Source organism: Harpegnathos saltator, unplaced genomic scaffold (assembly GCF_003227715.2).
Source record: "Harpegnathos saltator strain DR-91 unplaced genomic scaffold, Hsal_v8.6 scaffold5, whole genome shotgun sequence".
Taxonomy (NCBI): domain Eukaryota; kingdom Metazoa; phylum Arthropoda; class Insecta; order Hymenoptera; family Formicidae; genus Harpegnathos; species Harpegnathos saltator.
The window spans coordinates 141313-164496 of NW_020230315.1; the positions used below are offsets into that span (position 1 = coordinate 141313).

General features: G+C 51.3%; 1 protein-coding gene across 13 annotated transcripts in view; it reads left to right on the forward strand.

Annotated features, from left to right (window-relative positions):
* The window catches only part of Rdl (Resistant to dieldrin), a 79902-nt gene extending 57071 nt beyond the window's left edge, over positions 1-22831 (forward strand). For 3 of the 13 annotated variants that reach the window (XM_019840883.2, XM_025302567.1, XM_025302570.1), the window contains exons 4-11: positions 4518-4744; positions 5998-6080; positions 14416-14553; positions 15926-16063; positions 17659-17943; positions 18664-18812; positions 20803-20962; positions 21562-22831. In XM_019840883.2, coding sequence (XP_019696442.1) covers positions 4518-4744; positions 5998-6080; positions 14416-14553; positions 15926-16063; positions 17659-17943; positions 18664-18812; positions 20803-20962; positions 21562-21707 — 1326 coding nt within the window. In that variant the 3' untranslated portion in view covers positions 21708-22831. The remainder of the gene's footprint in view (positions 1-4517; positions 4745-5997; positions 6081-14415; positions 14554-15925; positions 16064-17658; positions 17944-18663; positions 18813-20802; positions 20963-21561) is intronic. The other 10 variants (XM_025302568.1, XM_025302573.1, XM_011139261.3 and 7 more) reach the window with 7 other exon arrangements.
* Positions 22832-23184: the final 353 nt, after the last annotated feature.

The window sequence follows — 23184 nt, forward strand, 5'->3', positions numbered from 1 at the left end:
GTACACATCGCGGTAATCGCGCTCGTCGAGGCGCGATGGACTCCAAACGAAATGGAGCGGTCCTCCTCGTACGAGCCCCTCTCGCTTCCATCACTTGTCGTACAGCACCGCTGTGTCGCTACTTTTTTTTTTAATTCTTTTTATCTCTCTCTCTCTCTCTCTCTCTCTCTCTCTCTCTCTTTTTCTCTCTTTTGAGATCGATTGGCCTGCGAGCTTTTGCTTGAAACGCTTCCACAAAGCTTCCCGCCTGTTCTTTGTTTTTTACGCTTCGGTTTGCGTGTAATAGAAATGCTTGCGCACACCTACCCGCATTCCGCCTGGGATTGTTTCGTCGACAACGAGACACGCGTACTCGTCCGAATTGTTCAATTCACACCCCGATACACCGCACAAGATCTGCGCCCCATCGGAACGAACCACTGTGTGTGGGGAAATATTCAAGCGTACGAGCGGCCGAGAATGTCCCCGTTGCAATGTCAGGAGCGCGTATTTTTCATTTGTTCCACGCTTCGTAGCGATAGTCGCTTTCGCGATAGTGGATACTCTCTTATTCGCTTTTTCATCGCTACCAGCGACTGGCATACCTGCTGAGCATATCGAGTTCGCTAAACAGCGCGCGTAGCGCGATGATCGCACGTGGAAAACCGGTGGAGAAAACCGGTGAGGCGGGACTGCAACCGTTAATCGGAAGATCAGTTGGGAAATTGCAGGAAAAAGATTCCCTCGGATATTCGCGGATCCCTCGGGGATTGCTGACAGTGATCGGTTGATCATACCGGAGGATTTGTTAGCGAAGCAATTACATGCCGCGACGTAACCGCAATGCGCCTGGAGGGCCGCCAGGAGCGCGAATGACAACTTCCGGTCCATACACGGTATACCCACGGGATATTTCAAAGTCTTTCGTATCCGTCGGACTCCGTTCGCCCGTTAAATCCGCGAGATTAATCACTCATCGCGAATGAATCGTGCGTGACACACAGAGTCTTCGCTCGCACTCGACTCGCTGCAACAAAAATCGTGTCAGTGGAGTCTCAGCCGCGCGATTCTTCATTCTCGCACTTTTAATCGATCGTTCGGTAAAATGGACGGTGAAATTTCCAAGTTACGTAGCGAAACGCGGTGCAGGGGTAGATAGGGAGGGAACGGCGAGCAATGCGCGGCGCGCATTAAATTCTTCATAGCGACGCGGTGCGAATGGCAGAGAAGCCTCCGTGTTATGCGCGCCGCACACGTCGTTGAAAGGGTGGTAACGTCGCCCTGGGTCGAACTCTCCCTCTCGTCACGACGGTACCGTGACGTGTTATTGAGGTTGTAAAATTCTGGGCAGTATTTCCCGAAAGTTTTCCAAATTTTCTGGGAATTTCGCAGCCGCTGATAGTTGTAAAAATTCTGGGGAGAGTCGTAACTGCTAACGATCGTAAACTTCTTCGCGGGCATATCGCGATTCACGCGAAATAATCGTGGCTGCGAATGGACGCGCGCGCGCGTGTGTGTGTGTGTGTGAGAGAGAGCGTCGAATAACATCAAAACTGACGATTTGATTGATCGAGAAAATTCAACTTCAAGTGCAGGAGCCATTGAGTGTGGTACGAACTTAAATTGTGGGTATCTCCCACAACACTGATGCGATATCAGCGTTTAATGTCGAGTGGTCTAAGGTCGAGTGGTGAATTTTCCATCATTATTATCAACAGTACATCGTAACGTGTGCGAGAAGCAGAGGAAGAAGATTGTCCGTCCGCGCGCGTACCGAGTAGATACTCGCGTCGCGACTGATCCTTTCGTGAAAGCGAACGCGTCGAGGATGTTCGCTGAATTTCAGAGGCTCCATACCATCCATCCTACACTCTCTGTCCTCACTGAGTGCGCGGTGCATGTATCTCGTGGTAGTTTCGTAGCATGCCTGTGCACGTGGTGGTTTCTCGTCGCAAATACCTGTCTTAGACGTATGTACGTATACGTATACGTTAGTCACTATATATACATACACACACACGACCCCCTACACCTTATCTCCTTCGCGTGTACACACGAATTATACTCGCGTCGCGAAACTCCTGTCCTGAGATCGACCCCGACGTCGGCAGGAATCTCGATGCTCACGAGGCGTCCAAGTCACGCGTGCGTTCTCTCGCAAGATTTCGTATAATTGCACGCGGCCGCGCGTGCACGAGCCTAAGCATCGTAATTACAAACTATTAACTCGCCGTCGCGACCGCAACGTGCGGTGTTGCAGCAGCGCTCGTATCAATCGGGATAATTCCAACGACGAAGTGAAAACAATATTGCGGTGTTTTGTAACGCCGCAAATAATAGGTAACGCTATGAAATAACGACCGCAGCTGATGAATGGTCACTACAAACTACTCGTTGGAGATTAATGAGCGTCATTTTTAGTTGCTGGAAGATACTCCAGCAATGTCACTGTCTCAGATGGATTCTTCACATCAGAGATTACGCGTTACACAGTTCGTGGAAACCTTGTGACTGTTTTTACAATAAATCTACCTCGGGGACAAATCTGCCGCGGAATCTGCCCTCAATTGTGTTTTAGCGATGATTATAACGAGGTAATCGGTTTAAATCGACACCGAGGCGAGACAAACTTTATAAGGCTCGTAGGAATTATGGATATAATTCTCCTGGAAATTTCTCTTGCTATAATAGTGAGACGACTGCGGAACTTGAAGTTTAGATAATAAATCTGCTCGTCTATTTCACTCGAACGCGCTCGAGCTCCTCGGCTCGGTACTCAAACTTCCTCAACCGTACGAGTAAACCTTTTGGCGAAATCGGTAGGAGGGCAATTTAGAAGGTACGTGGCATTGCCGGCGAGTTTATGCCGACGCCGTAACGTATTACTTGCGCGGCGGGGGTAATGGTACGTCATGGATATATTTTGAGATCTTCAGTTCCACGCGCAAGTTATCTTTCGATAGGGGGAGAAGCACCGCTCGTTATATGCCGACATTATTTCCGTCGCGACTACTACTACGACGAAACTTAGCGAGCATTCGTTCCTTTTAGTATCATATTAAAGAGCCATTTCCACGACGGCTTCGCGTCGACGCGAAATGCTAAAGTTTCGCGAGCGTCGCGAATGATGTGAAAATATTTCTAACAATCTCGACCTGGATTTGCTTCACCGTTCGTAACACAGCAGACTTCTGCAGTGTTTGAAGTGTATAAAAAGATGGTTAGGTCGCGTATTGACACTGATACGATCGCCACGTTGTGTCACAAAACGCTCGTTAGCAAAACTCCACTTGACACTAGAACATTTCTAGGCCTCCCGTATTCAACGCGTATTGACGGCGAGAGCTTTCAAAGACTGTACCAACCGTGTTCGTCGATCACGTTTACTCAAAGTCGGTCGGTCTCGCTCGAGCTGCTCTACACGGCGCCGTCGTTCAGACTCGCTCTATCATGCCAAGGTAAACGCTCTTGCGAGTGCGAGACCCAATGATGGAGCGCCCTACAGAGCTCTCGAAGTTGCCGTCGCAACTTCGGACTTTATAGCCGCGCCGCGCCGAATTAGCCTCGCCTCGTTTCACAGCGTGGGGTCAAGTAGAACGCCGGAGGAGGTCTGGATAGAGGGTCACGTAAGCGTTAAGTGGCCGATTTCACGTGTTACGATAACCGCGACGAGCCGCCTCGATAAGCCTTCGAAGGTGCCTGTCGACGTTCGCGATCCCGAACGTGTTTCCTTTCCCGTAACTACCCGCACGCGTATCTCTTCCGACCGACCGATACACGTTACGTTCTCCCCGTTTCGAAGGACGGCCGCAACATCGCGTTTTACACACTCGAAACCACAATCGTCACCGATCGTGGACCAGCTGGTCGTTGTTCTTCCTCCGCGCAGGAAGGCGCGACCGCTTTCTCAGCCTCTCGAGATTTCGCCGCGGCTCGACACGTGAGAAGAACGAGGACTAACGTAGCATTTCAAATTAGCTCGCGTCTCTCCCGAGCACATCGCTCGGCACGAGCCGCGAATTTATTTTCGGCACTTTCAACGATACGTATATCCACGCGTCATTGATCGGAGATTAAATTTAGCCGGCGGGAAAAACTTGGCGCACCGAGATTATCGCTATTTCTACAGTGGCTTTCTCGTGAACGCAGTCCGGATTCGCCCCGGATATGCCCCGTAAAATTCTTATTTTTAAATGCTGCTAGCAACGTATTACATAAATGTAATGTTCCACATACATGTTTTTGTCGTTTTATACGTATACGCTGTTATACGGAGTCGTCTGGAACAACGACTTGTCCAGGAGACTCCATTATCGACGAAATGGCGATAATTTAACGAGTACTGCGCCGCGTGTTTGTTGCGTGTTTCAATGTTGTCGAGTCGAGCTTCGAGGTATTAAATCGAGGTAGTAAATAAAATAACGAAAAGAGACAAGATACGAAAGACAGCGAAAGGCTCACGTGAATCCTCGTGTTTCTCTAATGTCTATGTGAACACAAACGACTTCCAGTCTAATAAGTCACCTGTGTCGTACCAGGACTTCACGTTGGATTTTTACTTCCGACAATTCTGGACGGACCCGCGACTCGCGTTCAAGCAGCGAACGGGCGTCGAGACGCTCAGCGTCGGCTCCGAATTCATCAAGAATATTTGGGTACCCGACACCTTCTTCGTCAACGAGAAGCAGTCGTACTTTCACATCGCTACCACCAGCAACGAGTTCATTCGTATTCATCACTCGGGAAGCATCACGCGTAGTATACGGTAAGTAGAACGGTAGTTTACACTCACGACTCAGTTTGTACGCACTTGTACTCGTGCTGTGACACTGTGATAATCAACCTAAACGTCTGATTGCATCACCGATGAAGCGTCAGGTATTATTCTTATTCAGCCGCGTGTGTGCGCGCGCGTGTTTAGAGCGCCTTCTGTTTTTGCGAGAACAAGGACGAGAAGCCTGATTTACTCTACCGGAGGGTCGAAAGTTACAAAGAACGGAAATGCACACCTTGCGATGGACGAACCACGGACAAAGGTCAAAGGGCCTTCCCTCCCACTCATATCGAGTAATTTAAGCAGGTTTAATTCCGAATTGTTACTCCCACCGCCCGCGCCGCGCGCCGTCGGTCCGCGCTCACATGGTATTTTCCGTCGCGACTGTAAATCAAGCCCAATGTCCTCCATCACCATAGAATATTCGTGGCACTTCTGGGACCAATTGTGCTCGACGCGACAAATTTGTTCCCTGTAGCGGCTTTCACCCCTTCTTGCCTGACACAGGTCGTATCATTCCCCGTATCTATCCTCTTCTCCCCTTCTCACCCTCTCTCTCTCTCTCTCTCTCTCTCTCTCTCTCTCTCATTCTCTCTTCTCGCGAGCACCCGGGAGTGTTCTGGTATTAACGCGCCGGCTATATTCAGACGATCCATGCATACCTAACTTGCGCGCTCCCTCACAATATCGTTCCATTATATTACATCCTCGACTTCCGGAACGGAACTGCCGAATCGAGCCGTTCTCTGTCGGAAACGGTGGAAGAATATCGATGAAGCAAAGAGAGAGAGAGAGAGAGAGAGAGAGGGAGAGTGAGGAAACGCGCGCGTGTGCTCGTTTGCGTGAATAAATTCTTTCTCGCTTCTCTCGGACGCACGAGTCATCGATCACTGTCGACTGCACACACGAATCATACGAATACGGACGTCTGTACCGTTTCGTACGCGCGCGTCGGAGAAGACGCAGACACCGACGGACATGTATTAACGACACGGCATATCGGAATCGATACGAATCGGTTCTTACGCGTTAATCCCGTGACGTGACTCGAGCGCAATGAGCTCGGGCTGCGAATTAATTTTCACGGTCGTTGATTCAACGGAGTGCAAATAGATTGACTATGAATATTATACACTATATATATATGTATATAAATTTTGTGTACACCTCCTCCCCCCCCCCCCGCCGCAAGGCAGCTCGTCGAGGGGCGATCGTTAAACTGATTTTGCTCGAATGTGTTTCAGCTTAACGATTACAGCGTCGTGTCCCATGAACTTGCAGTATTTCCCGATGGACCGGCAACTGTGCCAAATCGAGATCGAGAGCTGTAAGTACGCAACACGCGCGTGTACATATATACACATATATACATACATAGGTGCATACCAGCGAACGGAATACAATTTCACAGAGTTCGACATCCTCGCCTATATTACTTTCTACTCTCGACACACTACTAACACACATACATTTAAACACACACACACACACACACACACATTCACTCACAACACACACTTGCGCATATTATTATGGAAGTCAAAGAGACTTTCCCATGCACTTGAATAATATTACTTCTCGGAATGACAATCGACTCGCCGTATCTTTTTGGCGTCAATCGTCGACGTGTGCGCGTATGGAATGACGTAATTCTAGAAAAAGAGAATCCACGCAGTGAGAAAGATTCCGGGTAGAGAAAAAGACGAGATCGATCCGCGATCGCGGGGGATAAACGCGACACCGGTCAACATAGCGTTGACACGCGATAGCCGTTAAACGCGAGAACCTGATTGGTTTAAACAAGATCCCGATATCGAGATCTTTGAGAAGCGACGGGCTTGTCGATTGTATTTTTGCGGGGTTTGAGGGGCCTCGGTGACAGCAATATCGCAGTGTCACGTTTATCGGCCGGAATCGCGATTACCACTCGATCGGCCGTATAACGGTTCTCACTGAAGCAGATTGTGAAACGCGAACGATCAATTCCAGCATGTGAGCCCGTGCATGTAATTCGAGGATAACGCCGAAAGCGATACGCAGAAAGTGTCCTTATCGATAGTCGATTGTCGTTGATTCAATGCGATTCAACTGTACATCGCTTTGAAACCTTTTTTCAGATAAACACAGAAAGACGCTTCTACCGTGTATATTTGCGTCGAGCATAAAAACTTCGTGTGTGTCCCCGCCCCCTCTATTACACGCTCATACAGAGAATACTGTCAACCCTATCGCTCTCCACATTTCCTCCCATCGTTCCTTCCACCGCCCACACAACTGACAGCCTTTGCCTCCTTCTCGCTCCCTTCTCCCCGACATCAGGTTTTACTTCCTTCTTTCTTCTCTATCTTCCCCTCTCTATCTGTCTATCTGTCTGTCTGTCTGTCTGTCCGTCACCCGCCACTTCACACGCTCACTCACACACGATCAGTCAGCCACACAAGTGAGAATCACTCTCCCATTCACCTCGTTCACTCACTCGCTCTCACTCACTCACTCACTCACTCACTCACTCGCCCACCCGCTCTCGCTCACACACTCTGGGTTGGGTTTCTCTCTTTTTTTTTTTTATTCCATACATGGTGATTGTACGTATGTGAGACAACATGGACTCGCAAAGTCGGGCATTTATTGTACAGCTCCCTCTTTGCCATTTCTCTTCCGTTTCTTTTGTTTCTTCGCGAGACAGAAACCGATGAATGAAAAAAAAAAAAAGAAAAAAGAACGACGGGGCGTTTCGCGCGGCGTCAACGTGACGTAGCACGTACGACCGACGACGAATTTCATCGCGCGCGGACGAAAATCTCTTTTCCGATCGCTCACGCGTGTCCCGGTGTCGTCGAGCTCGCGGGACACCCCGGAAAGACTCCCCCGAGTTTCCCCGAGGTCGACGATCGCGGTCCGGACAATAAACGCCCGATTCTGCGATTGAGCACAGTGTGTGCGGTCAGTGAGCACCTTCGATAAGGAGCTTCGATGCGCCGAAACGACGGCCAGTATCGATACGCGCACTCTATACGCAAACTGATCCGCCGACTGAGAGACACTCGTCTCTCGATCGATTAATCGAGTCGCCACGTTAGGCTGCTAACGTGTCACACGAGCGTAGAAATCGTAGGCTGACCGCAGATGCCGCCGCAGACGCGCCGAGTGCGCGGGCAAAAAACAAGGAAACACATGCGAAAAGACTACCACGTGTTGTGCGTATGTGTGCGTGTGCGTGTGCGTGTGCGTGCGCGTGTCGATGTGTGTGACAGCGCTAACGTTTCATTGTCGCGAGCTCGTGTTGCTTGTCGCGCCGCGTCGCTGCTGCAAATTGCACGGTGTGTTAATATACGGAGAGAGGAGGCTCTCTGCCCGTAACGTCTCTTTTCTCCCCCCGTTCCGCAGTCGTTTGTCTCCGCGTGTGTTTCACATCGCGGAGTAATTATCGTTGTCCACTGGCACGCATCGGCGTTAATAATCCGTGTGCACGAATGTGTCGCGCAAATTATGCGGATAAATCAACGCGGCGCGGCGCGGCGCTAATCGACGAAATCAGCATCTCGTAATGGTGACTACGAAATAAATTATTAGAAATGAACGAACAAACCCGCATATAATATGCAAAACCCCGAGGGGGATGATGACGGGGAGGTGACGCGCGTGGATGCAAATATCGGGACGAACGATATCGGGAGCGCGCTCGACGTGGAGCGAGCGGAGAGTATGGAGAGCAGCCGACGAGAATAATATCGCGAGAACCATTTGACGATCTTCGATCTCTCGTTGCAGGCAGAAGCGCTCGGACGTCGTCGATTTCTGCGGGATGATGGAAAAAGTTTGGCTTTAATTCTAACCCGCTAAAAGATCTATATTAAAACTCAGTCGGACGTGGAATAGGATCGAGGGGTCACCGGAAGTCCGGTGTGCGAGATATCGCGGGGAATCGACCAAGTTGGTCGATTAGTTTCGTCGAGCAGAAAGCTCGGAGACTCCCGCGCGGAGAGACGCCCTTTCGTTCCCTTAATTGGTCCGGCCGCTCGAACGCGAGTTATTACTCGTTCGTTAGGAGTTGTCGCGATACATTGCCGTTCCGCGAATTATCGGAGAATGCTGGCGGGGCGCGACTCGCTAAGCTTCCGAGACGACTCGAAAGAATTACGGCCGTCGATTAATTGTAACTTTGCTTCGACCGATGCTTTGTCGCTCTCTCTCTCTCTCTCTCTCTCTCTCTCTCTCTCTCTCTCTCTCTCTCTCTCGTAATGAAAGTCCCAGCGGTCATTAGCGCGCCAGAGCGTCGCGTCGTCGTCAATCGTGACGCGCCGAATCGCTAATTCGATAACTCGATAACACTTGCGATATCCTGCAGCTCCTGCAGCTTTTGAGCGCGAGCTCATCGTTTCCCGATATCGTCCACAGACCCCCCCCTCCCCCCGCCCCTCGTCCAAAATAACGCGTCAGCTTCCCGTCCCTGACGCGGAATCGATAAATGTAAGCGATAATGTTATTACGGTTCTTCGCGTTTCCCCACCGTTCCTACTTATAACCGTGCAGATTTGATGCGTGATTGACGTTTCTGCGGCCGCGAATTCTGCGCCCGAAACGTATCGCGACTGACGCGGCTTCTATAAAAGGTGAAGGCGAGGAGGCGGCAAATTCGCGTAGAACTCTGGAGAGTTTCTTGATTAGTTTCGCCGAGTAGAAGTGCTAGATCACGAACCTCGTTTCGCTCTTAACTTGGCCATTAAGCCTGATATTATTATCCCTCTTCGTATCGATTTTGTATTTCCGCGATAGCGAAAATGGCGCTGGCTCGCGAATGTTCGCGGCAACTGCCGGCTCTCACGATCCTTTCGACCGCGTAAAATACCGCGTAACAAAGCACATCCGTACGTACACGTACGTAAGGAAATGAAAATCGTTAGGCGCGATTTCGTGCGTGCGTCTGCGCGTAAGTCGGTATTACAAATTCATTTTACGAGGTATAACCGCGCGCGCGGTATCCGCAATCTGGACGACACTGGAACAGACGTGCAATTTGCAGGAGGAGTCTCGGATCGTAGCGAGTGAGCTCGATCGCGCGATCGTAATCCGTGCTCGCCGACACGAAACGATTGCGACTTTCACGGCTAAAAGCGACGAAGCTCGAATCGCTTTCCCCGTGAGGTAGCTTCATCTGTCTACGAGACGAATAAGATGAAGAAGAAAAGAAAAAGAAGAGCAAGAGCGTGACACGTCCGTCAAAGAGATCCAACGAGCGATCACGTTTACAGGACACGCTTAGTCGCATCCTACGCAAAGACCGTGTGCGAATATATTTACGAGCATCCTCCGAAAAGGGTCTCCACTCTACCAAGCTACCAAGCCACCGACGGCGTGAGTCGTCACACACGTCGTCGGTCTCGGCCGAACGCGCGACTTCCCGACGATCGCGCGCGGTCATTCGACAGCGAGTACCAGCGATGGCCGTGCGCGTGCACGAGCAAACTAGAAACACACACTCTACCTCTATCCTATACCCCTCCCACCACACCACCTCTCTATCAATCTCGGCCGGCTAAGCGAGAATTCCTCGCGAGTTGCACAGTAGGCGCGCAGCGAACACACGTCGCGACACACCGTCGACAATCGACGACAGGTCGCGATCGAGAACTTTTCCGCGAGTCGGCAATGCGGCGGGAATGCTGCGAGCGAAGGGTATCTGGTCCCTTCCCCTTTCCCGGCCCCGCCCCGCGGTGTACGCGCGTCTATCCTGCGGAGAGCGGAATTCCGCTCCGTCCTGAGCGGTTTGACGGTGATTTCCTCCGGAAGGAATGTACATTCAGGGGCGAGATCACGCTGAACTAGACACATCACGAAGCACACGCACATTTGTAGATACATGAACGAGAGAGCTCGACGCGAACCCCGTCGCCGTCGCCGCCGCCGCCGCCGCCGTCGCCGTCGCCGTCGCCATTGCCATCGCCATCGACGAAAATCGATCCCTAGGTCGAACCGCGCGACGAAGGTGTGCTGTTTGAACACTGTCACCACCACTTTGCCACTCGCCACTACCACTTTACCACCGCCCATCACTTTACCATCACCAAACCGAAAACCCCTAACCGCCCACCCCCCTCGAAAACCCGAACGGCCTCCGACATATAGCACTGAGCCTCGTGTCCGGGGACGTAGTAAGGGCCGACGACGGCCAGCCCCGAAGGAGGCTAAACCCAGAAACGACGTGTCGACAACGGTCCGACCGAATTAAAACGCATTGTGCATCTAGCCCAGCGCATGTAAGAACGAAACGACTGCAACTTTATTCCCGCGGCGTGCCACGCCGCGGTCACATTATATATATTATACATATATACATATGTACATACATGTATATATATTTATACATGTGTGTATATATCGGTAATGCGCCTATATATCAATCTGCTTGTAATATGATTTTTTTTATCTGCGATTTGTTTCGACATGTATATATTATATATATATATATATATGATACGTCCCCCTTTTTTCTCCCCCCCCTTGCTCTCTCGACCCCCTTCAAGCAACTCTTGTACGTATTATATGGTAGTGTGATAGACGTTCTTTACCTAACGTAGTTCTCAAGAACGCGCATGTGTCGGCATGGTCACGTCTACGTACATACACGAGCATCGGCTCCCGATCGGCTCTGCGGGGCAAAAATCGATCGATCAGAGAAGTACAAGCGGATGGACGTTGTATCGCGAGGTAACCGGATATACAAAACAATCGTACACACAGCTGTTCTTCCCATGACCATCGCGACGACAAGGTACATACATTTATTTCGGTCTGGATTTTTGCCTTCCACTCGACGACACGTCGACACATGTCCCGACAGTCTCTTCTCGTCGGCCTCGATCGCCCCGTACTTTGTGTGTACTTGGCGCGAAATCGCACACCGCGGACGTGAGCCTCACACGTTGCGTGGAAACGACAGAAAAGGAAAAAAAAAGAGGAAAAGGAAGAAAACACTGCCTGCGGATAGAGAGAGAGAGAGAGAGAGAGAGAGAGAGAGAGAGAGAGAGAGAGAGAAAAGAAAGCGCGACCTCTCCTCGTAGTGTGCGCGTGTGCGAAAGCGTGTTTCATCAATTCAATCCTGATCCGCGAGAGCCGCGATCGTATCGTACGTTTAACCAGGAATAATATTTGAATATTAACGGAGGAGGGGGGGGAGGCTATAGCCCGTATGGTAATTTGCGTCTCTCGCGCGAAACACGGAGCATGGCGCACGGAGAATGGAGCATGGAGCACGGTGCATGCGGCACAGGACATGAAATGCGCGGCATAAAGCATGCAGCACATATATGTAAATCTACCTAATCCCCTGACCCTGTACGCCACATTATATGTAGCATGCTGAGCACGAAACTTTTTCTCTCTCTCTCTCTCTCTCTCTCTCTCTCTCTCTCTCTCTCTCTCTCTCTCTCTCTCTCTCTCTCTCTCTCTCTCTCTCTCTCTCTCTCTCTCGCTCTCTCTCTCTCTCTCTCTCGCTCGCTCTCTCGCTCTCTCTATCTCTCTCTTTCTCTCTCTCTCTCTCTCTCTCTCTCTCTCTCTCTCTCTCTCTCTCTCTCTCTCTCTCTCTTTCCTTTCTTAGCTTCTCCATATATCTACTTATACACTCTCCACTTATCGTCTTAAACCTAAACTTGCTCTCACCACCATAGTCCTTGGGTATTCTGCTAATGTTGCCGCAGTTCCTCCTTCCCGCAGTATTCAGCAGCCAACGCTAACTACTCACCCGTTCCCCTGCCCCCTCCACCGAGCCCCTTCAACCTTTCGTGATGCTTAATGTTGCCCTCAGTCCAGGACCTCTTTATTAAAACTTTATAAAAGTACTAATTTATCTACGCTGCACTACTAACTATGCGACGACCATCGGCAGAAATAACGAACGAACGAGCGAACGAACGAACGAACGAACGAACGAACGAACGAACGAACGAACGAACGAACGAACGAACGAACGAACGAACGGACGAAGCCGCATAATGTTTCTGTTAACTTCGCCTCGGGGGCGCGGTCGTCATTGGCGGTGAACGTGATGCTTTTACTACGTAACTTTTGTTTAAGCGCATCCGCAAGCGTAATGAGCGCGCTGCGCTGGGGAAAATGTAATTACACGGGAGGTATCCCGTGAAAATGAAAGCGCGGAGGAAGGGCGGAGAAAAGGAGCGGGATAAAACGTAATGGTATAACCGAGATATTACAAAATGTCGGTATTATATTATGCTTTCATGATAACGACCAGAATGCAAACTCGTCCGCTTTCCGTCTTTCTTCGTTTTCCCGCGCCGGGCGACGAGCGAAGCCGGTTATTTATACCGCGGCTCACCGGCGGTGTCGAACGCGTCCGTTGCGAAGCGTAATTGTCATTACCGAAACGGTGGTTTTGCGCGACGCCGCGCGCAGCTGTGCCCGCCGTATATACGTGCGGGGTAGGGGGGGGGGGGATGATCGCGACGAATTATCGGGCGGGATAAAACGCGCGAGTGGGCATCGCACACTCCGCGGATTCCGCGCAAAAACAAAAGCAATTAATCTGGCATGCTCGGGTCCGCGTATACCGCTTAATCCGCGTTTCGCCGATGCTCGCGCAATGTGGCCGCCACCGCGACGGAATGCCACTTTGGTGCCTGGAATGCGGTGTAACGATCGTAATCACCTAAGATTCAGTTACGGAGGAATGTTTCTCTCGGTACGGTATGTACGCGCTGGAGGCCGCGCGGAGGAATTAGAGGGCGCAAATAGGCGCGTGTGCGCGCGAGTATAGTGATCGATCGGGGAAAATCCGATTTGCGGGATGCTCGTTTGCGGAAGAAACGGCGGGCGCGCGCGCTCGCTCGCTCGCTCGCTCGCCCGGAACGAGTCGTCGCTTAAAATCGCCGATACCGAGTTGCACCCGAGGGCAATCTATTCGCGTCGCGGTAGCAACAGACGTGAAACAGAGAGACACATTGGCTCGCGACGTCAATTCCCGCGCGTGGTCTCGCGCGTGGACATGCCTGCCGCGAATTCGCTCCTGAGGATATCACGGACGCATCGCCGACGGAGGGCGTCGTTTCGCAAACGAGAAGGAGGTTAGCCGTGCGGGGTGTTTTTCCCTCGTGTAGATTGAAGAATACAAAATAGAGCGAGGTCTCGACTCTTGCGGGACGCGAAATTGCCTTCTACTTTCGGCCGTAAGGTCGAATCTCCGACGTAAAAATATTCTCGCACGCGGTTGATTCTCGCTCGGGATCTCCGCGGGAGATCCCGGAGTTTCTCGCGGCCGTGCGAAAAGTTGCGGGATACTTTGTTTGGATATCTTGGTACGAAGGTGGGGAAGAATTATAACCGCCGTATACACGGGAGGGGGAGGAGGAGGGAGGGGGGGGGTGAGAATTACAACGCCTGACTCGATGACGTCTGTGATACAGCGGCACGGAGGGCATCCTAAATCGATTCCGCGCGCGAGAGAGATTTATGCTACTTCGCGGCAGAATTGGATCGTGACGCAACAATTTACGGAACGGTTTAGGTTGCTCGCGCGATAACTTTGCTTCTAATTACTGTACTCCCCGAGGAACCCGCCCTCCCGTCCCCACCGAACCGAACACTACCTCAGTGTCTAATTACTGTATGTTAGAGCGAAGATATTTGTGTTCTTGTTCTCCCGGCAGTTGGATACACAATGCGCGATATTCGGTACAAATGGAACGCCGGCCTACAGTCGGTCGGCATGTCGAACGAGGTGGAACTACCGCAGTTTCGCGTGCTCGGTCACAGGCAACGACAGACAACCATACACCTATCTACAGGTAGATATTCCCCTCTTATTCGTTCTTCCTTCTAAACTTGGTCCAGAAGCTCGCGCGAATAATGTATATGTGTGTGTATATACAATATATGTGTGAGAGAAAGGAAACGAACGAGTGCGAAGAGTCACACACACGTAGCCTGTGTTGCATTTAGTCGTCGGATCCCGATTAACGGCGCCGTCAGTCAGAGCGAGACGTGTATGGTGTGCGTGCGTGTGTGTGTGTGTGTGTGTGCGTGTGTATGTGTGTGAATATGCGCGTACACGTTTGGTAGGTGTATTCACACGCGGCGACACACCACGGCTCTCTTGTTCCAAGAGAGAGAGAGAAACATATATATATATATATATGCGTATTATATATATATATATATATACATATATATATATATATATATAATGTAACTCCTGTTTCTCCATCCGCACCGATATGCACCGATCACTGTGTTGTCTTTTCGCGAACACATTGTGAATTGTATAAGAACGAGCTTGCTCTCGGTGGGACCGCGTAGTCCCGCGGTCATTCATTTCGACCGATCGACTGATCGACTCATCGGTTTTTTAACCCACCTACACTCACGGAAGACGCAGACGGTAGCTGAGTCACGCGTATATCCATCGTCCCCCCAGACTTGGTTCCTCCTCACGGTGTCGCAGGTGGACGGTATACTATTTTTACTCTAGCTGTTCGATCATTTACGTACAAGCTCGAAACTCCGTGGAGAGAGCAGGTCGCGCAAGTTCACGTCAACTATATTTCACATATAGAGAGATCGAGAGCGATCTAATGGATCTCTCGTTGCGCGCAAACGCTCGGCTCGACCGCGGCTCTACGGCAAGACGCGAAACGCGAAACATCGAGTTTACGTAAATCGCAAATGGGTTTCAGGAATAGTATTACGTCCACCTTTGGCTCTCAACATCCACCATCTACAACATCAAAACAATAATCGACACGACGGACTCGTAAATACGGATGATACGGGCGCGCCTACCGCTTCTCGATCGCGCCCAACGATCGAGAAGATCGTCCACGATCTCTCATCACACGCCAGATATTCCGCCCACACAAGCCCCTTTTAAAGTTAGCTTAATCTGGGCTCTCGATAGCTCTCGCGCCGCGAGGGCGTTTCTCGCTGAGAAGGACAGAGAGTAAGATAAACTTGCTGTGAGAGGGACAGATAGATAGAAAGAAAGAAAGGAACGGAAAAATTGTGATAGAGAGAGAGAATGGGGAGAAAGTGAAAGAGAGCACGGACTCGTGAGGTTTGATGGGGGTGCGAGGTAAGTGGAGGCCCCCTCGGAGCTGAAATGCGTTTGAGGGCTTCCGCGAAGGTACGTACCAACCGCGGGGGGTCTCTCTATTTTTTCAGTCGGATACACGATGAGGGACATCCGGTACAAGTGGAACGAGGGCCCGAACAGCGTCGGGGTCAGCAACGAGGTCTCCCTCCCTCAGTTCAAGGTCCTCGGTCACCGGCAGCGTGCCATGGAGATTAGTCTTACCACCGGTAACGTATGAACACAACCCCACCCCCCCCCACCCCCACCCCACCACCAACAAATAATTGTTCAACCCTCGCTTTTAACGGCATGGGTAAGGTGGAGAGACACGTGAGCGCTATCCGATGTCCGCAGGCGCAATTGTCGCTCGTAACAGAACCGTCGTGATCCCGTATACTTTTTTTACGTATAGCCGTCGATCGATCGATCGATCTCTCTCTTTCTCGCGATCTCGCGCGATCTCGCGACTCTGCGATCTCGAGAATCTCGGGTCGAGCAGCGGATGCTTGCTGGCGTTGATTGGCGACCAGCCGGCTCATATACGTTCCTCCTCGCTCTTTCGCGAACGTCTTCCTCAGAGAAACTCTCTTTCTCAGAGAGAATCATCGTCCGGCCCGACCTCCCCGCTCGGCTCGACCGAAACTTTTGGGCGATTGGCGATTGTTCTTCCTATCGACGCATCATGCGGTTCTCCATACGTACCGCGCGTTCTCTGCGATATGCATTCCGCTCGCGCAAACAACCCGCCCTGACTGAAGGGTCTCAAGGGCGCTTCTCTCGACCGTCTCGGTCTCTTTCTCATTCTTCGACGTTCTTCGCATGTTCTTTCACCGCGACTCATGTCGACGGTGTCACGTCGCAGGTGTCGTCACCGAGTGACGCATGGCCAAGTGCGCACACAAGTGTTGATGTCTTCTTCCAACACGCCGCACCCTCCTCGATAATGGTGGCGCGAGAGATACAAATCACACCGCGAATTCGCAATTCGCAAGAGCGAAAAAAGAGACAGTGGAAAGTGGAAAGTGAAAATTACGAGACAACTGGATTCTCTCTGTCCCGATCGATTCCTCGTTTTTCTTCCTTCGAATCGCAATTGCATCTCGAGTCTCTCGAGACGACGAACGACGCACGAGAGATACACGCCGCCACCGCCACCGCCACCGCCTCCGCCACCACCACCGCCACCACCGTCGCCGCCGCCGCCACCGCCGCCGCCGCCGCCGCCACCGCCGCCGCCACCGCCACTGCCGCCCCGCTACCGCCGCCGCCGCCACACTTCACACGGTAACCGTGCACACCACGCACACCTACACGAAGAGAGACATACGGTACACAGAAGAGAGGCGAGTACAAAGAGTCGCGCATCGACGATGCGAATTTCACTTAACATCCCCAGTCGGCTCTGGCGCGCCATATTTCCGGCCGGCGCAAGAAATAGAGAAAGCCACTCGCGAACAATGAAACCGCTTTTCCCGGCAGAGGCCAGTGACGGAACAGGCGGGGAGAGGATTGGGGCAGAGGCAGAGGCAAGGGCAGGGGGGGAGGGGGAGGAGATCGGGCAAAAGGAGACGACGAAGGGAGGATCGAAGGGAGGAGGAGGAAGAGAGCACACGAAAGGGACGAAAGGGAGTGAAGAGAGAGAGAGAAAGAGAGAAAGAGAGAGAGAGAGAGAGAGAGAGAGAAAACACGTTGGAAGAGAAAGTGAGAAAGAGAGAGAGATAAACGAACAGTGAGGAGGAAGGACAGTGAGCACGGGAGATAAAGAGACATTAAATAGCGCCTCTCCGTCTCCCTGTCCTGACCTTCGATCTTTTAATCGCAGGGAATTACTCGCGGCTGGCCTGCGAGATCCAGTTCGTACGGTCGATGGGCTACTACCTGATCCAGATCTACATACCCTCGGGGCTGATTGTCATAATATCGTGGGTGAGCTTTTGGCTAAACCGAAACGCGACCCCCGCTCGGGTGGCCCTCGGAGTAACCACTGTGCTCACTATGACGACCCTAATGTCCTCGACGAACGCAGCGCTACCAAAGATCTCCTACGTCAAGTCCATCGACGTCTATCTGGGCACCTGCTTCGTCATGGTCTTTGCCTCGTTGCTCGGTGAGTGCGATCGTGTACTCTTCCGTGCCTCTACGTCGCTGCCATTAAGCTTTCCATCCTGCGTCCTCTCATACTCCGTATAGCTCGGAGCCGTGCCGTTCCAGTAGCGAGCTCGTAGAGTATCGTAGACGGATACTTGTGCAGGGCTCACGTGACAAATGCAAGGAACCCATTTTCCTCGAAATCGTTCTTCGTCGTCCGCGGCTACTGTTACGCCGTTACTGTCGTCGTCAAACGACTCTGTCCCTTTTTTATTACGACGAAATGTTGTCGTCGTCGTCGTCGTCGTCGTCGTCGTCACGACGATCGTTGCCATGTTTTCACGAGAGACGAAAGAGATCGCGACGCGCGTAAGAGATCGCTGAGCATGATAACGTGATCTACGCGGTTTCGTTTTTGAGTAATCAGATGCACACGGCCGAGACACACATTGTTGCGTATTCCCGACTGCGATCGCGAGTACCTCATTACGTACGACACCAAGGTACTTCGCCATCGCGGTGTCCTGCTCTTGGCAGGGTTTCCAGGGAAATGGCTTTCTTTCATCTGCACGTGAGCTCTACACAAGTACCGGGAGCGCAAGCATGACTGAGATTCTCGACGGATGGAAGTGGGGGCCCATGTACCACCGGGCTTACCGCCCGGGTCTTACAGTGGCAGTCGTGTCGTGGCATTGAATGGTTACGTGTTTTCATTCCCGTGGATTCTTCTTCTTCGCAGAATACGCTACGGTGGGCTACATGGCGAAGAGGATTCAGATGCGGAAGAATCGATTCCAAAAGATAGCGGAGAGCATGAAGGCCGCGAGCGAGAACCCAGGACCGCCGCGCGTGCCCGGCGATCATGGCGATCACGCGCCTAAACAAACTGTGAGTAACGACGGCCAGAGCGCCGTCGTCCCCGACTTTTTCTTCCACGCAGAATGTCGTTTTGTCGCCGCGTAACCAGGGAAAGAGACGTGCTCTACCGCTCCCCCTGGCCGAACTCGCACGCTTTCTTTTCAGCGCGTAAGCGCTACCAGCTCTGTCGTCACGACACACCAAAAGCGACAAAAAAAAAAAAAACAAAAAAAAAGAAAAAAAAAGAAATGCAAAGGAAAATGTTGTTCGCTGCACAGTTTGTTGATTTATGCGTAATCGCAGCATTTGTCTCGTGACTTTATCACGGCTCCCGAGAGCCGGCTTGGTACGCTTGGTAAGCGTGCCGGACGAGAGAGTACCGTTTTTATCTTGCCATACGCCGCGCCGACGACGAAGAAGGTTCTTCCACTTTGAAAGAAATTTTAAGCGATGGAGCGCCGCATCGGACAATGCGGCGATCACCGTAAATTCGATACCTTCGATAGTCGGCGGCAAATGGATATTAGAGCTACTCCGGGCTCTTCTCCCTCGTCACGAGTGCAGGCTCAACAGGACGGAGCCGGGCATTATTTTCGATCCAGCTCAACATGGCCGCTCGTACCATCGTACGCAGAGCGTAAATATGCACTTTTCCTCTCCCCAGAGAAAAAAAAAAAACAGAAAACTAGAAACGGCAGGACGATCCACGAGAGGTCAAAAGCTAAAAGGTTTCGCGAAATGAATTCCCATTCGGCCGCGCAACGCACCGGATGGCGTGCTTCGTGCCTACGGGGCGCGATGCACTATAAATTTTCTTTTAATCTTGGGTATTGTAGACCGGCAACGGGAAATATTAAAGGGCCAGAAAGGGCGGGAAGAAGGAGGAGGAGTGTAAAAAGACGTAGGTGAATGGGCGTGGGTTGAACAGGACGGACTGCGGACGCTTGTGAAGCGTCGGCAGGATAAGACGTTTCAATTAATTACGACCAGGGATTTAGTTGCACGTGATTCGACGGAGGATGCCCAACGTGACACGATACGTGACTTTCTCTCGACTAACATCTTCAATAATTACATTTGTCTCTTTCGAGTCTTTTCTTACAGCGGACAACTGCTCTCTTCGAGATGCTCCGGCAGGATATTAAAATCGAATCTCTAATACAACCTTGACGACTGTTTCATTTTTTATACGCACTCCCGACAAGAGAGTGCATCTATATATATATATATATATATATATATATATAATCGACAAAATAGGATAAGAGAATAAAGTCCTCATGAATATTTCACACTTTTTCGCGGCAGGCGAAACAGGCCGCAACTTTTTAACCTTTTTCACATTAATTAAGAGTCAAACAATCCTAAGGATAATCCTCCTGTGTCCTGTGTGTGAACTCGAAATAAATACAGGTCTCCTGACACGTGACACGGAGTGTCACGTGTGCAAGAGCTGAAGATCGCCGCAATGAGACGACTATATGATAATAATCTCCCTAGATACCCTCATCGACACCTAATAATATTAGCACCATGTACACCAGCTTCTAACCAGATTCTCACCGATCCGTTTTGCTTGGGCACGAGCAATCACACCGCCTCTCTACAGACCGTGGTCCCTTTTTACACGACACTTCTCCCCCCTCATCTTCACACTTGTCCCCATTTTTCAACGAATGAACAGCAAAGCGGAATAAGAAAGAAAGAAAGAATGAAAAAAAGACAGAAATAAGGAAAGAAAAAAGAAAAAAAGAAAAAAAGAAAAAAAGAAAAAAAGAAAGAAAAAGAACCCAATAATCGCGAACGGTGACGTGAAATGCAGGTGAGTTTCTCTCGAATGTCGACCGCGCCCTGATGTTCACGTAAATTGCAACCGGACGTCACCGCGATTGAACGATACGATACACACTGCCAGTCCTCGGTGTCGCATGCCAATCCGACAAAGTAAGGGGTAAACCTCGGAGAGGGACACCCCACGGCGAACTGCCGTGTCTCTTGTAAGTGGTCCCGTGTTGTCCAGGAGGTGCGGTTCAAGGTGCACGACCCAAAGGCACACAGCAAAGGTGGGACACTCGAGAACACCATAAACGGTCGCGCCGATGAGGAAACGTCGGGCGCGCCGCAACATCTTATACATCCTGGCAAGGACATCACCAAGCTCTACGGTATGAGTAGACCATGTACGCACATTTATAACACTATTTTTACCCCCCGCCTGGCAAGCTATCAAACAATATTCGGTTCTTAGCTTGGCAGGCTGTCTATTTCAACGAGCTTCTGAACGGGACTCGAGCGTCACTGTACGGCTTAACCGTCAGCGAGCTCGGAAGGCCCTCGGCGTGGTATCATCGCTGCTTGAGACGAGAGAGAGAGAGAGAGAGAGAGAGAAAGCTTGCGCGACATGGACCTATCTTATCGAATGCTTCGAACTTAGCCAAGACCATGCAATATTCATAGCCGATGATACCACGCACCTGCGACCGTTGTACTATATATTACATATTGTATATTCCATCTCTATCTATCTCTGCGCTTGAAACACCAAGTCCAAAATCGCTTGTCACCGATCATAGCGCGGAAAGCTTCTTGCCACACGTGAAACTTTTGTACAATTTCCTCTCAAGCATTACAATGCACCGTTTTAGTACGCTTCTGTACCCTCCCGATTTAAACGGCACCGCGCCAATTCTCGGAAGCTCACTGAAATATGCAATTATTTTCCCTCCACTATCCCGTGCGCCGCGACTATTCTAAGTCCACCCTGACGTTACCCGAACAGGCATCACGCCGTCGGACATCGACAAGTATTCCCGCATCGTGTTCCCGGTGTGCTTCGTCTGTTTCAACCTGATGTACTGGATCATTTACCTCCACATCAGCGACGTGGTCGCGGACGACCTCGTGTTGCTCGAGGAGGCCAAATAAACGACGACGACGACGACGACGACGACGACGTCGCGGCGCTCCGAATCGAGGGGGATGGAAGAAGGCGAGAGACAGTGTGCGCAAAGACGAACACTCGCAAGGAGGGACCGGGGACGGAGGCCGACTCGCGGAGAGGGACGAATTCGAGCGGAGCTTCGAGGAGAACGGATCGAGGCGTGCTACTCGGCTGACTACTTGGAGGCGAGGTGGGAGAGACGAATATAAGAGCGGACAACAACCGGGAACGAGATCGGCCGTAACGTAGCAGCTCGCGGACGTAACAAGTGCACTCGGAACGTGCGCTTAGATCTATCTCGAGAGCGCCGGTCTCCACCACTTGTCCACGACTGGAAGCGGACTAGCAGCGGACGAGCAATGGGCAGAGAGGCACACACGGGGGCTCGGAGTACTTTGCGATCACTGGAAAGTAGAAGCAGACGGACGGCCGCGGGCCGTCGCCGTCGCTGACGCCGCCGAGCCGCTCCGATGGCTGACCAAACACGCGCATGATCTACTGCGCGGCATCATGGCCACCGCAACCGGTCTCCGGGCGCGAACGAGCTCTCGCACGCCGATCGGACTCGCGCGCGACCCTCGACTATCTCCACGAGACGTTCTTCGTTAACGATCCCGGTATATGGAAAAAAAAATATATATATATATATGTATAGGCGCGTCGCGCCGTATTTACATATAGGGATGTATCACGTCGCGACGCGGGCGGAGGAGAACGGACAAGCAAGCAAGAGCTCAACACCTCGAAGGCGAACATACATACGATAAAACATTGCCAGTCTAGGTATCTCTAGGTCTTAAACGGAGAAAATACATTCGATATAAACACTTGTCAATTTAGCCACCATATTATATAGTAACGTTAACTAACGCTAAGCACGACAGCAAGCGACTCGCGCCGGCGCGAGGCGACGATTCAAGCGCGGTCGGCAAGAGAAGAGAAGGAAGGAAAATAAGATATAAAATTATCGAGACGTGCTCGTCGAGTTCGAGTTTGGATCGTCGCTCTGACGCTGTGTCGCAGCGCGGACGGAGGAAACGTAACGAAAATCGTGTGTGGCATGTGTGCGTGTGCATGCGTACGAGAAAGAGAGAGGGAGAGAGAGAGAGAGAGAGAGAGAGAGAGAGAGAGAGAGAGAGAGAGAGAGAGAGAGAGAGAGAGCAAGCGTAAATGTGTGCGTGTGAGCGAACGCACGCGCGCGTGCGCGCGCCCGCTGGAGACGACGGGCGGAAAGTTTGCAGTCCAAACGAAGACAAAAACGATGTACTCTATCGGAGACTGGTGCGAATTATTGTTTAAGTAAATATAAGTACATGTATATTAACGTACACGCGCGCACGTACGCGGCCGCGTTAGGTGCGCGTCGTGCATGCGAATATTAGACACGTGCGTGCACACGCGCGTACGCAGGGGACGCGTACAGACGATGATCGTTGATGGTCCCATGCGTAATCCAAAGAT